Source organism: Macrobrachium rosenbergii, chromosome 10 (assembly GCF_040412425.1).
Source record: "Macrobrachium rosenbergii isolate ZJJX-2024 chromosome 10, ASM4041242v1, whole genome shotgun sequence".
NCBI lineage: Eukaryota > Metazoa > Arthropoda > Malacostraca > Decapoda > Palaemonidae > Macrobrachium > Macrobrachium rosenbergii.
Window position 1 is genome coordinate 66,394,707 of NC_089750.1, and position 15,000 is coordinate 66,409,706.

At 39.2% G+C, this 15,000-nt stretch overlaps 1 protein-coding gene across 10 annotated transcripts in view; it reads left to right on the plus strand.

The window, feature by feature from the left end:
- The window catches only part of C3G (C3G guanyl-nucleotide exchange factor), a 310,671-nt gene that overhangs the window by 99,911 nt on the left and 195,760 nt on the right, over positions 1 to 15,000 (plus strand). For 2 of the 10 annotated variants that reach the window (XM_067110514.1, XM_067110517.1), the window contains exon 2: positions 1,025 to 2,070. The exons of 6 other annotated variants lie outside the window; for them this stretch is intronic. In XM_067110514.1, the coding sequence (XP_066966615.1) occupies positions 1,914 to 2,070 (157 nt within the window). In that variant the 5' untranslated portion in view covers positions 1,025 to 1,913. Of the gene's footprint in view, positions 1 to 572; positions 2,071 to 15,000 lie in introns of all 10 variants that reach the window. 2 more of the 10 variants (XM_067110513.1, XM_067110516.1) reach the window with 1 other exon arrangement.

The window sequence follows — 15,000 nt, forward strand, 5'->3', positions numbered from 1 at the left end:
GACAGATGTTCAGTAGTTGTTTTTTCTTGTTCCATGTTCATGTATGTGTATATTTTCGCGTGTCATTGTACTGTTAACACAAGTGCGCGGGCACGCATACACATACGCACACACGTATATATATGTGTATGTGTATGTACATACATACGTACCCATTCATACATACACTGTCACATGTCACCACAGAAGATTATGAACTTGGAAACATCATATATATATATATATATATATATATATATATATATATATATATATATATATATATATATGTGTGTGTGTGTGTGTGTGTGTGTGTGTGTGTGTGTATGTGTATGTACTGTACATACATACGTACATACATACATACATACATAAATACATATACTATCACTCATGTCACCACAGAAGATTATGAACTTGAAAAGAGAAATAAAAACTATTGAACATCTGCCGTTTTCTCACATAATGTAAGTTATCGCAGTATGCATAGATCTATGCATAATGTATAAACAAATAGATAAATTTACTAGTGCCTTATTGGCCGACTTGGTTTAAACCGTCTTAAACTTAAGAGCAAAGGGTTTTTTTTCCAGATTGTCTCAGAACTACAATAATCATGGAAATGAGTCTCGGTTAAATTGTCCTACTTCTGTTAATCCCCAAGTGTGCCACAAAAGTCAGTCTTCGAAGAAAAATGACAGAATATTTTGGGTCTGACCTTTAATGCTTGAAAAAGTAGATTCGGGGTTGACTGACGCTCCAAGGATAGAAGAGAGAGAAAGCGGCAGGAAAGGAGTGAAAGAAAGAAAGAAAGAAAGAGAGGACGAAAGAGGGAAAGAAAGGATTGTCATCACGACTTGATTATCAAGCGGTGTCTGAGTCACGTGGGCCGGGCAGCGTTTATTTGGGAACCCCCGCAAGAAGTGTTTCCTTTCCAGCTGCAAGCTTGATAAAAGACATCTTACATCTGTTATACAGATCCTGTCTGCACATTTTATGACATTTTATGTGCTGGAGTTTTTATTTTTGGATTCTTGGTTTTTAGGAAAAATTGACAGATCAGTCGAAAAAAAAAAAAGACCGGAAGTGCAGCTAGGTACGCTCATATTTTATATGAACTTTCTAATAAAGGTAAAAAACGGTGGTCACCAATACCTGCTGAAAGAAAAGAAAAAAAAGGAACTAAGGCCTCACGTCAAGAAAGTCTTGGCGTAATCGAGCAATTAACAGCCAGAGAGTGCCTGGTTTTGGGTGGCATTTATAATATGATATCCGTGGCTTCCGCTGACGTATTGCTTTGCTGGTAGTGTTGCCCTTTGCAGGAATTCAAAAAGGCGGAGGTCATTGCTTCAGAAAACCTCTGTAAGTGTTTGAAAGGAAGGAAACTGACCTGGAAATGGTCTGAGGTAATCTGACAGAGATACTGAAGGCGTTTGGAGTACCTTCTGCTGCTGCTGTGTCAAGACGATGGCGCTGAACATTATTCTGAGTGTCGGTGCGTCGATTGTTCGCAGCACTGGTGTCCCGTGCGGAATTAAGCTTTGCAACGCAGGAATTGCTTTGAGTCGCACCTTCCCTGCCGTTTCGTTGGTCAGCAGTCCAGTCTGGCAACTGCCCAGAGTCGATGTCGTGAGTGTATAGACGCTTGGTGTAACGTGAAACCATCTCTCATACATTTTTGTTGGTGACTGAAAAGAAAATATTTATGGTAAATTTTGATGTCAGTTGATACCGTTATGATTCATTTTCAATAACAGATAAATATTATTGATACTTGAGGGTGTGATGAAGCCATCTTTTATACATTTTTGCTAGTGACTGAAAAAGAATAATTGATGGTGAATTTTGATGTCAATTGATAGCGTTATGATTTATTTTCAATAATAGATCATTAATACTGATACTTGAGGGTGTAATCAAGTGTAATTGCAATCATGTCAGTGCAGTGCGAACCGGGTCCAGTGACGTGGACCAGGGCCAGTGTCCCGCCCATGTCAGCTCATGCCAAAAGGCAGACCATGACGAATGGAGTGCAACTCATTCCCCTCAATGAGTACAGAGGATACCACAACAATGTCGACATTCCTACAGGTCAGTTCTTGCGTAGTTTTAGTCTCTCTCTCTCTCTCTCTCTCTCTCTCTCTCTCTCTCTCTCTCTCTCTCTCTCTCTCTCTCTCTCTCCTTTTCATTACAGATTATCTTTTTATATGGTACTTTTTTATATTTAATGTTTTACGTATGCATCTCTCTCTCTCTCTCTCTCTCTCTCTCTCTCTCTCTCTCTCTCTCTCTCTCTCTCTCTCTCTCTCTCTCTCTCGTTTTCTGTAAATATTTTCTCTTATTTTATTTGTTTTTATATGTAATGTTTTACGCCTGTAGAGCTCTCTCTCTCTCTCTCTCTCTCTCTCTCTCTCTCTCTCTCTCTCTCTCTCTCTCTCTCTCTCTCTCTAGATTTTTTATTTGATAAATTGTTTTTATATTAAATGTTTTACGGATGTAGTAAACGCTCTCTCTCTCTCTCTCTCTCTCTCTCTCTCTCTCTCTCTCTCTCTCTCTCTCTCTCTCTCTCTTCTGTGAATATTCTTTTATATTTTATCATTTATTTTGATGTTACGTATTACTATTTAATTTTCACGTAAGTAGAAGGCGTACGCAGCATGTTGATGCAGTATGGTACTGTTTCTCTATTTATAATATACAGTACATAAGCACAGGTTTGTAACTTTATGAATTTTTTCTGCTGATTATTGTGTGCGTGAGTTTATGTGGTAGTAAAATACAATACCTTTAAACTTCACAACATTTTTTAAGGCTGTGGAAACTCTGTCGTATGAAGTAATGGATCTTTCCTAGATGTGACCCCCCCAACAAAGTTCGGGGCGGGGGGGGGGGCGGTTCGTTATCTAGGACTAATTTTTCTTGGGGGTCATTATCTAAGATTGGACTATTTGGGGGTCTCCTGTACTAATATTTCTTGGGGGTCATTATCTTTATGACATTTACAGTCTTTTGTTTATGTTTTTACGGCCATCCCCAACGGGCTTGTACTAAACACGCCGCAAAGGTGGATACATACCGGGTTAAAACCCTTGGGGGTCACTGCCTGTCACTATCTAGGAAAGATCCGAAGTATTGAGTGAAAAAACGAAGTCCACAGAGACGTCAACACTTAACAGAATCATCAGAAAGTATTGATGGTTGCCAGATGCAGAGGTGAATGTGCTTATTAATAATTCAGGGGAAGTCATGTGTTGTTGATGAGGCTTTTACATAAGGCTAGGTAAAAGCAGCTTTGAATTTTAAAGTTTTGTCCATCCAATGTCAGCGATAGTGCAATTAAAATATGAATGTATTAGTGGCTACTGGATAGTGTCTTTGTGTTGCCACCACTTTTAATTATATATATATATATATATATATATATATATATATATATATATATATATATAATACACACACACACACACACACATATATATATATATATATATATATATATATATATATATATATATATATATATATATATATATATATATATATATATATATATATATATATATATGTGTGTGTGTATACACCGTATATTATATACACATACATATGTGTGTATTAAATATTGTAACAGGAAAATTTCGAGTGAAAGTTTCCTTGTGAAAGTTCTTTCGAAAATAGGATCAGATTAGCGTTTTCAGTAACTGTGCACGGATTTTGTCGTTAACTATACGAAAGTTTTTTTGCCTGGTAAACTGTTCGAGTCGAATTCTGTTTTCTATATAGCAATGTAATGAGAGAGAGAGAGAGAGGTTCATTGACTGGTTTTTACGTACTTGCGTCACAGAGAAATTGACTGATCTGTTTTTATGTATTTGCGTCACATCCACATACTGAGAGAGAGAGAGAGAGAGAGAGACCATCTCGTTAGTACATGCTACGACAGGATTTCAAAATCTCCTAAAACTTCGGAAGTACGTAGAACCTCGTGGATACTTTTCAGTCAGGATACTCCCGTCTACAAAGGTCTCCACTCCCTCCCTTCCCCCTCCCCTTCCTTCTCCTTCCCTTCCCCACCCCTCCCTTCTTCCCCTCCCCTCCCCTCCCCTTCCTTCTCCTTCTCCCCCTCCTCGCTCATTCCTACCCCTTCCACATCCCCTTCCCCCTCGCCCTCCCCTTTCCCCTCCCCTTCCTACTCCTTTCCTTCCCCCACCCCTCCCCTTCCTTCTCCCCATTCACCTTCCCCTACCCTCCCCCCTTCCTTCTCCTCCCATTCACCTTCCCCTACCCCTCCCCTTCCTCCCCCCTTCCCTTCCCCTGCGCCCTCCCCTTCCCCTCCCCTTTCCTTCCCCTCCTCCTTCCTTCTCCTTCTCCCCTCACCTCCCCTTCCCTGCTCCTTCCTCCCCTCCCCTCTCCATTCCCAATCCCTTTCCCCTCCCCCGACGGAGACTCGAAATGAAAAGTAACAGGTGGGCCTCGAGACTCTTTTGCTGGCCGAAGTGGATCGGGACGTGAGCCAAACTAGGTCCTACTTAACGTTTCTTTTATACAGTATTTATATAGACGGCGGATGAGAAGGAGGGGGAAGAGGGAAGGGAAAGCGGAAAAGGGGGGGGGGGAGTGGGGGAATTTTGGGGCTGGTGCCAAGTGTTCCCTTCTTTCTCCCCTCTCCCGTAACCCCGTTCGTACCTTGGCTTATCAGTTGGTTCTTCTTGTGTTTCTTATGCTTCCTTTTCTCCCTCCTTCTCGTTGAGTAAAGTTTAAAGTACAGATTTTGGGGTTCTCTTTGAGTAAGTTTCAAAAGTAAGGTTAAACTTACTTTTGAGCAATTTTAAACTGTGTGTCTTTTGAGAAATTTTCATGTATATAACTAAAACTTTAGAGTAAGTTTAAAGTACAAGTTTTAAGGTTCCATATGGGTGAATTTCGAGTACATAGGTTAAACTTACTTTTAAGTAATTTTAAAGTATGTGTCCTTTGATGAATTTTCATTTACAGAACTTAAACTTGCTTTAGAGTAGGTTTAAAGTACTAGTTTTGGGTTCCCAGTGAGTATATTTCGAGTCCATAGGTTAAACTTACTTTTGAGTAATTTAAAGCACTTAACTTAAACTTACTCTTGAGTAAGTTTAAAGTACAAGTTTTAGGGTTGTTATTGAGTAAGTTATGACTACATAGGTTAAACCTACTTTTGAGCAGTTTTAAAGCATGTGTCTTTTGAGTAATTTTCATGTACAGAACCGAAACTTACTTTTGAGAAAGTTCAGAGTACTGTACAAGTTTTGCAGATCCTTTTAATAAAGTGTCAGTTACAGCTTAAACTTACTTTTGAGTAAGCTTGAAGCATAAGCCTTAGAATTCATTTTGAGTAAGCTTCAAGTATCCCTTCGTGGAGTCCCTTCTGAGTAAGTTTGAGGTACTAATTCTTTGAGTTTCTCTTGAATAACTTTGAAGTACATACAGTAAGTACATACAGTATCTTTAACTTACTTTTGAGTACGTTTAAAGTATAAGTCTTACAGTTAATTGTAATTGAATAATTATATAGTAGATATCTTAGACAGCCGATAAATTTTGTATTGATTTTCTGTTTGATAGCACTTTCGAATAACGATAAAAATTGTTACTTGGATAACCGAGGGCACGTATGCCGGTTCGTGATACTCTCAGCAGTAGCAGTAATAGTAGTGGTATCAGCATCTGTTTTTTTGTTACAGGGATATTCATAGATCTACTCAAGATATGTAGGAACTGACTGTACTCTTAATTGAATTAACCTGTTTTTTTTTAAGTTTTCTGAAAAGAAAACTATCGTGTCGGCTTAGTCTGTCCGTCCGCACATTTTTCTCTCCACACTTTTTCTGTCCGCCCTCAGATCTTAAAAAACTACTGAGGTTAGAGGGCTGCAAATTAGTATGTTGATCATCCACCCTCCACTCATCAAACGTATTAAATTACAGCCCTCTAGCCTGAGGAGTTTTTATTTAATTTAATGTTAATTTCATCCATAATCGTGCTTCTGGCAACGATATAGGATAGGTCACCACCGGGCTGTGGTTGAAGTTTCATGGGCCGCGGCTTTTACAGCATTATACCGAGACCACCGAAAAATAGATCTGTTTTCGGTGGACTTGATTATACGCTGTAGCGGCTACACTGAAAACTCGATTGCTCCGAAGAAACTTCGGAGCATTTTTTACTTTTTTTTTTTTTTTACAGATCGTGGGGAAATGAAGTCAGCAGTATAAGCAAATCTTTTTGATAATGGGACTTTTAAGTTTAGTTATGTTATAATTAATAATTTGAGGTTCAAGTTTGTTATAATTGATTTTAGGTATTCTGTTTTAATAGACACACTAGCTTATGTGTAATGCACATTCACAGACACATTTTCACGTTAATATTTCACACACGCTTATATATTTCTGTGCGCAATATTTCACACACGCATATATATTTCTGTGCGCACGCGCGACGGCGCCATAAAACAAAAAGTCTTTGACATAACTCACACCGTCACATGCATCTTGACGGTGTCATGACAATTGTGGCTTCCTAGAAGAAGCAGAAGAATAAAAAACGGAAAGGAGAGAGAGAGAGAGAGAGAGATTAATGTCCCTCAAGGCAAATTCTTTCGCTCGAGTTGTACTCGCTTGTATCTTAGTGGTTACAAATTCTCAGTTTTTTTTTATTTTATGTTATTTGGTTTTCTTATACTGGTCTTTTTCTGTTAATTTGGTATTTATTCTTTTTGTATTATTTCTTATCCATTTCTATTAGTTTTCGGTAAAAGAAACTATTGTGCCGGCTTTGTGTGTCCGTCCGCACTTTTACTGACCGCCCTCAGACCTTAAAAACTACTGAGGCTAGAGGGCTGCAAATTGGTATGTTGATCATCCACCCTCCAATCGTCAAACATACCAAATTGCAGCCCTCTAGCCTCGGTAATTTTTATGTTATTCAAGGTTAAAGGTAGCCATAATCGTGCAACTGGCAACGATATGACAGACCACCGGGCCGTGGGTTAAGATTCATGGGCCGCGGCTCGGCTCATACAGCATTATACCGAGACCACCGAAAGATAGATCTGTTTTCAGTGGCCTTGGTTATACGCTGTACAGAAAACTCGATTACGCTGAAGTTTCTTTAGATTTCCCGCTTTGTTCTTGCTCAAGTTAAAGTTAAAGTCCTCCCGGGCCTCTGTAGGCTCATAGGGCAGGCGCTGATCCCTAGTTCAACTATTTCATATCGAATGACACTGTCTCTTTTTTATGTACAAATTTGCTCTTCATACGCTGTTCATATGTCAAATTTCTCTCTTGGTGGATACGCCATTATTATATAATTTGTGCTGGGCAGTAGCTAGATTTGGCACCCTAATCCACTTCATGTATGTTTGTATGTTCGTCTGTTTATAGTTGTTTCCACTTATTTTTAAATGTTTTCATATTTTCAGTATCGGTGTTCGTGTCTATCATTTATGTTTTGTTGGTAAATTGCGTTGTTGCTTGATTACCTTAAGTGATAGAATGTAGCCAGTGCATTTCGTCTGCGTGTCTGCCTGTGTTTGTCTCTGTCTCAAGTCTTCTCCGAAAGTCTCTGCAGGTACGAGTACAAACTTGCTTCCTGACTGTCTGTCGTTCTCTTTTTTAGGGAACTGTCACAGGTACTCGTATAACACCTCGATTTTTGTGTGCGTATGTCTTGTCCATAAGTCTGTTTTCATTCTTTCCCGGAAAACTCTGTAGGTACAAGGGTAACACTTGTATTAAAGTCCGTCTGTTGTCCAGGCTTTTCCTGGCATCTCTCGGATACATGTGTAACACTGGAATTTAAGTCTGTTGTTTAGTCTTTTCCTGGTATCCCTCAGATATTTGTGTAACATTTGAACTTAAGTCTGTTTCTCAGTCTGTCTAGTCTCTCCTGAAATCTCCAAAGGGACAAATATATATATATATATATATATATATATATATATATATATATATATATATATATATATATATATATATATATATATATATATATGTATGTGTATATATATATATATATATATATATATATATATATATATATATATATATATATATATATATATATATATATATATATATATATATATATAAAACTTTGCATTCTCTGTCCCGCTATTCCCATCTCTTTTTATTCCGGGAATCTCCCTCCAGATGCGGTAATTGCAGTTGTTCGTACGTCTGCCAACGTGATCATTTTCGTATCAAGTGTCTGCCGTGATCCGCGTCTTCGTGATCGCGGGGAATTTGTTTCGTCGAATTAACTCATTCCTTTGCGGCTGCAGTTGTCTGTTTGCGGTCCCCCCCCCCCAATCCCCTCTCCTCTCCTCTCCTCTCCTCTCCTCCCTTCCCTGGTCCGTAGGGTTGGAGGGGTGAGAGGGACGGGGTTGCTTGATTAATTTGTCTCTTAACCTTCACAGATTTTCTCAAGTGGCCGTTATGGTCAAGTTGCATCTCGGGTTTTGCGTAGAAGTGCCAGACCTCGTCTCTGTGTAAGAAGATTTATTGTGTAACCGCATTCATTTTTTCCTGTATGTGACAGCGATATTCTACGGGCACCAAACTCCACGTGTAGAACTGCCGTCGTTAAACCCGAGGGCCACCCTTTCACCACCACCAACGGCCCCCTGTTATGATATGTAAAATGAAAGAACCCTCTTTGCTCCAAGTTTCGGGATATGTAACGTCCCAGTCCTCTCTAGTAATGGTGCAAAGACGTTTTGAACAATTCATATTTCTGCTTCCAATAATTCTTCTTGGTCCTCAAAACTTTACTTTAGGATTTCTTCATTTTACATTTTCCCTCGTAAGTTCTCTACTCTTTCTTATTCAAATAACAGTACAAAGCCTTTATGATCAATTTATATTGCTGCCTCAAAGAACTAGTCTTAGCCCTCAAAACATTACCGTTGGATTTTGGTTATTTTATATTTTCCCTATTAATTTCTCTATAATCAAACGTTCAGAATCGAAATGCGTATCTTTGCGTTAGTTGATAGCTGGAGCTTCGGGTTACACTTTAGTCTTGTACGGTACGCGTTCTGCTACAATGTCTCGGTGCTTCTACTTGAAACGTTATATATTATTGGGGTGCGCCCACACTTTTGTAAAATGTGTCATGGACACTAGTCGCAACTTATCGCAAACACAGGCACAAACAGATTGAATACAAGTCAGCGACTTAGTAGTACTAACCAGTGTTTCATATGATTATCGAAGATTTACCAAAGGTTGGTTCTTCGCTTATCGCCGTTGATTTGTTTTCAACCTGTATGTGATTGTATGCGACAAATAACCAATTTGTGTTTATGACATTTTACAGTAGTGTGGATATACATTATGTTTAGAAGTCCTAAGATTGAGTAGCCGACATGAGATAATAACAAGTTGTTCTGTGGATGCACATTACACTTAGAAGTCTAATATTTATTTATCATTCGTCATACTTAGGTTTTTAGTTTTCTGTAAAAGAAAACTATTGAGATGGCTTTGTTTTTCCGTCCGCACCTTTTCTGTCCGCCCTCAGATCTTAAAAACTACTGAGGCTAGAGGGCTGCAAATTGTTATGTTGATCATCCACCCTCCAATCCTCAACCATACCAAATTGCAGATCTCAAGCCTCTGTAGTTTTATTTTATTTAAGATTAAAGTTAGCAGTAATCGTACTCCTGGCACCGATATAGGTACCAACAACACAGGCCACCACCGGACCGTGGCTGAGTTTCATAGTCCGCGCTGAAAGTTTCATACAGCATTATACGCTGTACAGAAAACTCGATTGCGCCGAAGAAACTTCGGCGCATTTTTTAACTTGTTTTTGGATGTAACCGGAGTTATGTTCCCATATGGGTTAGTTTTAGTCATTGTGTGTAGAAACAGACTGCTCTCTCTAACCTTGATTGTCATAAGATATGCATGTGCAACTTGATACCGCTGTGTATTCATGGTTGTTGAGCCGCATAAGAATTGTGTTAATGGCTGACGTTGGTGTGAACCTCTCTCTCTCTCTCTCTCTCTCTCTCTCTCTGTGTGTGTGTGTGTGTGTGTGTTAACTTTTGTGCTAGTGGGTGAAGTTGTGAATTCTCTCTTGCTCTCTTTCTTTCCCTCTCGTTCTCTGTGATAATGTTTGTGTTAATGGCTGACGTGGTGTGAACTCTCTCTCTCTCTCTCTCTCTCTCTCTCTCTCTCTCTCTCTCTCTCTCTCTCTCTCTCATCGTGTTAATGTGTATGTTAATAGCAGACGTTGGTCTGAATCTCTCTCTCTCTCTCTCTCTCTCTCTCTCTCTCTCTCTCTCTCTCTCTCTCTCATAATGCTGGACTACTTAACTTTGCCAGAAATAAATTAATTGACTCCGAACCCAACCCCTAACCTGCAGTGCAAAAGGGCACAGGACCTCTGAACGGTTCAGAAGGGGTGTTATATGGAATATGATGTTTTGGGGCCGCTGGGAGGTCTCAGATGGGTTGCGACGGCGGGTCTGGTGACGTCAGAGAAAGCCCTCAGTGCCCCCGAAGAAGAAGAAGAAGAAGAAAAAAAAAAAGAAGGAGGGGGTTATGTAGTCGTATGTAGTCTCTGCCCATGTCATCTCGGCTATCGCCTTATCATCTCGAAAGGGGAGGCTGGTAGGTGGCGGGGGGGGGGGGACACCTTGGTCACCGCTTGCCTTTTGTAGTTCATTTCGTGAGAACTTGAAGTGCGGACTTGAAATGAAATAGAATCTTGTTTTGTGGTTGGTCTTTACGTCATGCGTGTGTATTTCTCTCTCTCTCTCTCTCTCTCTCTCTCTCTCTCTCTCTCTCTCTCTTGCTAAAACTTGGATCGAACAAGGTTCATTGTTTGACGCTAATATTATGTAATGGCCATGTGCTTGTCGACGATCATGTTGTTGGCGATGGCACTATACGTGTTTGTGTGTGTGTGCAAATTGAACCTTTGGCTTCTCGCCATGCTGTATAATATGTTTTATGCAGTCCTTGCTTCGTAGTTTATTGCCCTCGCCGGAGAAGCAAAAAAAAAAAAAATATATATGACTTATTGTTAATTGCAGGCGACAGAAACGACGGAGTACTGCTCATTTTGGTTTCGCAACTCTGTCAACAGAGGGGAAATGCAAGTGTCGACTCCCCCTTCCGTTTGAGTTTTGCTTCGTCAGAGCTGGCTCTAACCTAGACTCCTAGACTCTACTCAACGCTTTATTTTTTTTTTATTTTTTTTTATTTATTTATTTTTTTTTTTGCGTTAACGTTCCTTGGCGTAACGAGGCATCTTTCGAAATGAGTGAGGGGAAAAACAACCTCTTATGTTTGTCTTCGTGATGGATTTAGTGGGAAAGGTACAACACAAGGGGAGGAAGTTTGTTGTATCAGGTATTTATATGTTAATCTGTTTTCTGGCTAATTTTGGGACCTACTGTTTTGTGAGGCATTTTCCGAGAAGCTGGGTTGATATATTTAAGATTTCTATAAGGGCAACATGTCAGTTTTATGTTGTTAGAGTTTCTGAGGATGGTTTGAATCACTTGTTAGGCTACCTTATTTGAAGTTTTCCCCAGTTGTGAATTTCTAAAGGTATTGTTGAGGAGACAATTTTTACTGTAATTTAAAATGGCCATTAGGTTTGCATATTGTTTCAAGATTTCCCACGGTTTTATTTGTGGAGTGTCTTGAGATCTAAATATCTGGTGATTGTAAATATCACGTTAATTATATAGACTGTGTATAACTGAATAACGAATATATGGAATGTGATGAATATATAAATAAAGACAAAATCCTTCGTGGACCATGTCTTTATTTATATAGACTATGTAAATGTAAATGTAGTATATTGAATTTGTTGAATTCATTTTCACGAACAAGTCCCAGGGCATATCTTGAAGGAAAAAAATTGGTAGACTTTCTGTTGTAAGCTTTTGAAAATATTAATTCTTTAATTAGCAAGCAATTTTACTATGAACAAGTCACAGGGCATATCTTGAAGGAAAAAAATGAGTAGACTTCCTGTTGTAAGCTTTTGAAAACATTAAATCTTTAATTAACAAGCAGTTTCATTATTGGAGTTTCCTCTGTAACTAAATATAAAAGATTCTCTGGGTATACCTACTATGCTGTCAAGAGTATTTGAAGATCTGCCAACATTTGGGGAAAGGAGATTTCATGATGAATAGAAAAAGGCTTGATATCAGGGCAAGACTCGGTTTAAAATTTATGTTCCTTTTGTACACATGTAGCAGTAGGGGTTTGCATAGCCCATGGAGGGAGGGAGGGGCTGGGTACTCGTTTGTCCCCACTTAGCATATTACTTGTTGTCTTATTGTCTTTTTGGTATGCGGTCTTATCACAAATGAGAAAATCGCCGAATACAGGCTTTCGAAAACTTCTTATTTTCTTTCCATTTTTTTTAGTTTTATGTAAAAGAAAACTGTTGTGCCGGCTTTTTCTGTCCGTCCTCACTTTTATGTCTGCACTTTTCTGTCCGCCCTCAGACCTTAAAAACTACTGAGGCTAGAGGGCTGCAAATTGGTATGTTGATCATCCACTCTCCAGTCATCAAACATAACAAATTGCAGTCCTCTAGCCTCATTAGTTTTTATTTTATTTAAGATTAAAGTTAGCCATAGTCGTGCTTCTGGCAATTATATAGGATAGACCACCACTGGGACGTGGTTAGAGTTTCATGGGCCGCGGCTCATACAGCATTATACCGAGACCACCGAAACATAGGTCTCTTTTCGGTGGCCTTGATTATACGCTGTAGCGGTTGTACAGAAAACTCAATTGCGCCGAAGAAACTTCGCCGCATTTTTTTTTTTTTTTTAAATGAATTATTTTTTCTTTGCGTAGTTTAAGGAGTGATGAAATTCTGGCGAATTACATTACGCCTGTGAAACCAACCATGACCAGTTTTGCTAGATACATAAAGTCGTTGTTGTCCTGATGAGAATTCTAAGAAGTCTCGGCTGATATATAACGTGGAAACTCCGTCTGTCGTCGCTTTTTTTTATTTTCTTGCATTTCTTTTGAAGATTTTTGGTACAGATATATGTTTTTCTTTTTCTCTTAAGATTGCAGTTAACTTAAATTCATTAAGTGATACATTAATTTGTTACAGTCAATCCTGATATTACAGCAGGCGAGCTGCTGACAATTAAGTTACCATTTGCAGACTTGTGTATTCTAAAGCCATGTAAAGTACGCACGCTGCGTATTACGTGTCTGGGTAAAGAAATTTTATATATAAACTGTTTATACGTAAATGGTGTGTATATTTACTCAGAATTGTTACTCGCACACCATTTGCAGACTTACATGTACCAAAACCTTTTAAAATATGCACGCTTGCTTATTACGCATTGGGTAAAATAAATCTTTTTTTTTTATGTAAGGTTTATATTTAAATATATTAATATACAAAAAGTTGATATAAAAAGATTTCTCTTACATAAACATGTAATACGCAAGCATGCATACTTTATAAGGCTTTGGGATATCTAAATCTGTAAACATTTACTGTATATGTAAATCTTTATATGTAATGATATAATTTTTGAGACTCGTTACGCCCACCAGTACAAATCGAAAACATCAAAATGGCTCCTACTTTCATTTGTGACTGTAAAGATATATTAATGCAGTGTTCCTCCCCCTCCTCCTCCTCCTCCTCCTCCTCCTCCTCCTCCTCCTCCTCCTCCTCCTCCTCCTCCTCCTCCTCCTCCTCCTCCTCCTCCTCCTCCTCCTCCAGACGAATTTTTATGAAGACAAATACGACAACAATGCTAATGAAGGTGACGCAAAGTCAGACAGTGGCATTCTTGACCTTGCATCTGAGAGAGAGAGAGAGAGAGAGAGAGAGAGAGAGAGAGAGAGAGAGAGAGAGAGAGAGAGAGAGAGGCAGGCTACAGTGACTCTGCCCCAGTGGAATTCATGCGGGAAGATGACTCCCTCGTTGGAACTTATTAAGGGTTGCGGTGGGAAGGTCCGCCTTACGGCGCCTGAATTGTTTTGGTATGCCATCGGATTCCCTCCACGGTCTTTCGACTCGGAGGGGGTTGTAGGGAGAAGGGCTGGGGGTTATTGGGTTGTAGGGAGAATGGGTGGGGGTTGTTATTGGGTTGTAATGAGAAGGGGTGGGAGTTGTTGTGGGGAGACTGGGTGCTGGTTGTTATTGGGTTGTAGGGAGACTGGGTGCTGGTTGTTATTGGGTTGTAGGGAGACTGGGTGATGAGTTATTGGGTTGTAGGGAGAAGGGGTGGGGGTTATTGGGTTGTAGGGAGAAGGGTGGAGATTATTGGGTTGTAGGGAGAAGGGGTGAGGGTTACTGGGTTGTAGGGAGAAGGGGTGGGAGTTATTGGGTTGTAGGGAGAAGGAGTGGCGGGCTATTTGGTTTGGAAAATGTTGTACTGATGGGCTGTATGAAAATGTTGTAGATGGGTTGTATGAAAATTTTGCACTTATGGGTTGTAGGAAAATATTGTATTGAGGGGTTGTAGGAAAATATTGTATTGATGGGTTGTATGGAAAGTGTTGCAATCATGAGTTGTAGGAAAGTGCAATAGTGGGTTGTAGGGAAAATGTTGTATTGATGTGTTGTATGGAAAATATGATATTGATGGGTTGTAGGAAAGTGTATTGATTGTTTGTAGGAAAATGTATTGATGGGTTGTATGGAAAATATATTGATGGGTTGTAGAAAAAATGCTGTATTAATGGGTTGTATGAAAATGCAATAGTGGGTTGTATGGAAAGTGTTATAGTGATGGGTTGCAGGTAAAATGTTTTGTTGATGAGTTTTAGGAAAATGTTTTATTGATGGGTTGTAGGGAAAATGTATTGATGGGTTGTATGGAAAATGTTCTATTGATAGGTTAACTTGTATTGATGGTTGTAGGTAAAATGTTGTATTGATGGGTTGTAGGAAAATTTAAGGATTGTTGAGTAAGGGTTGTTTCGGGTTGTAAAGTTTTATTTTTGATTGGTTGTATCGAGGGTGTTTATA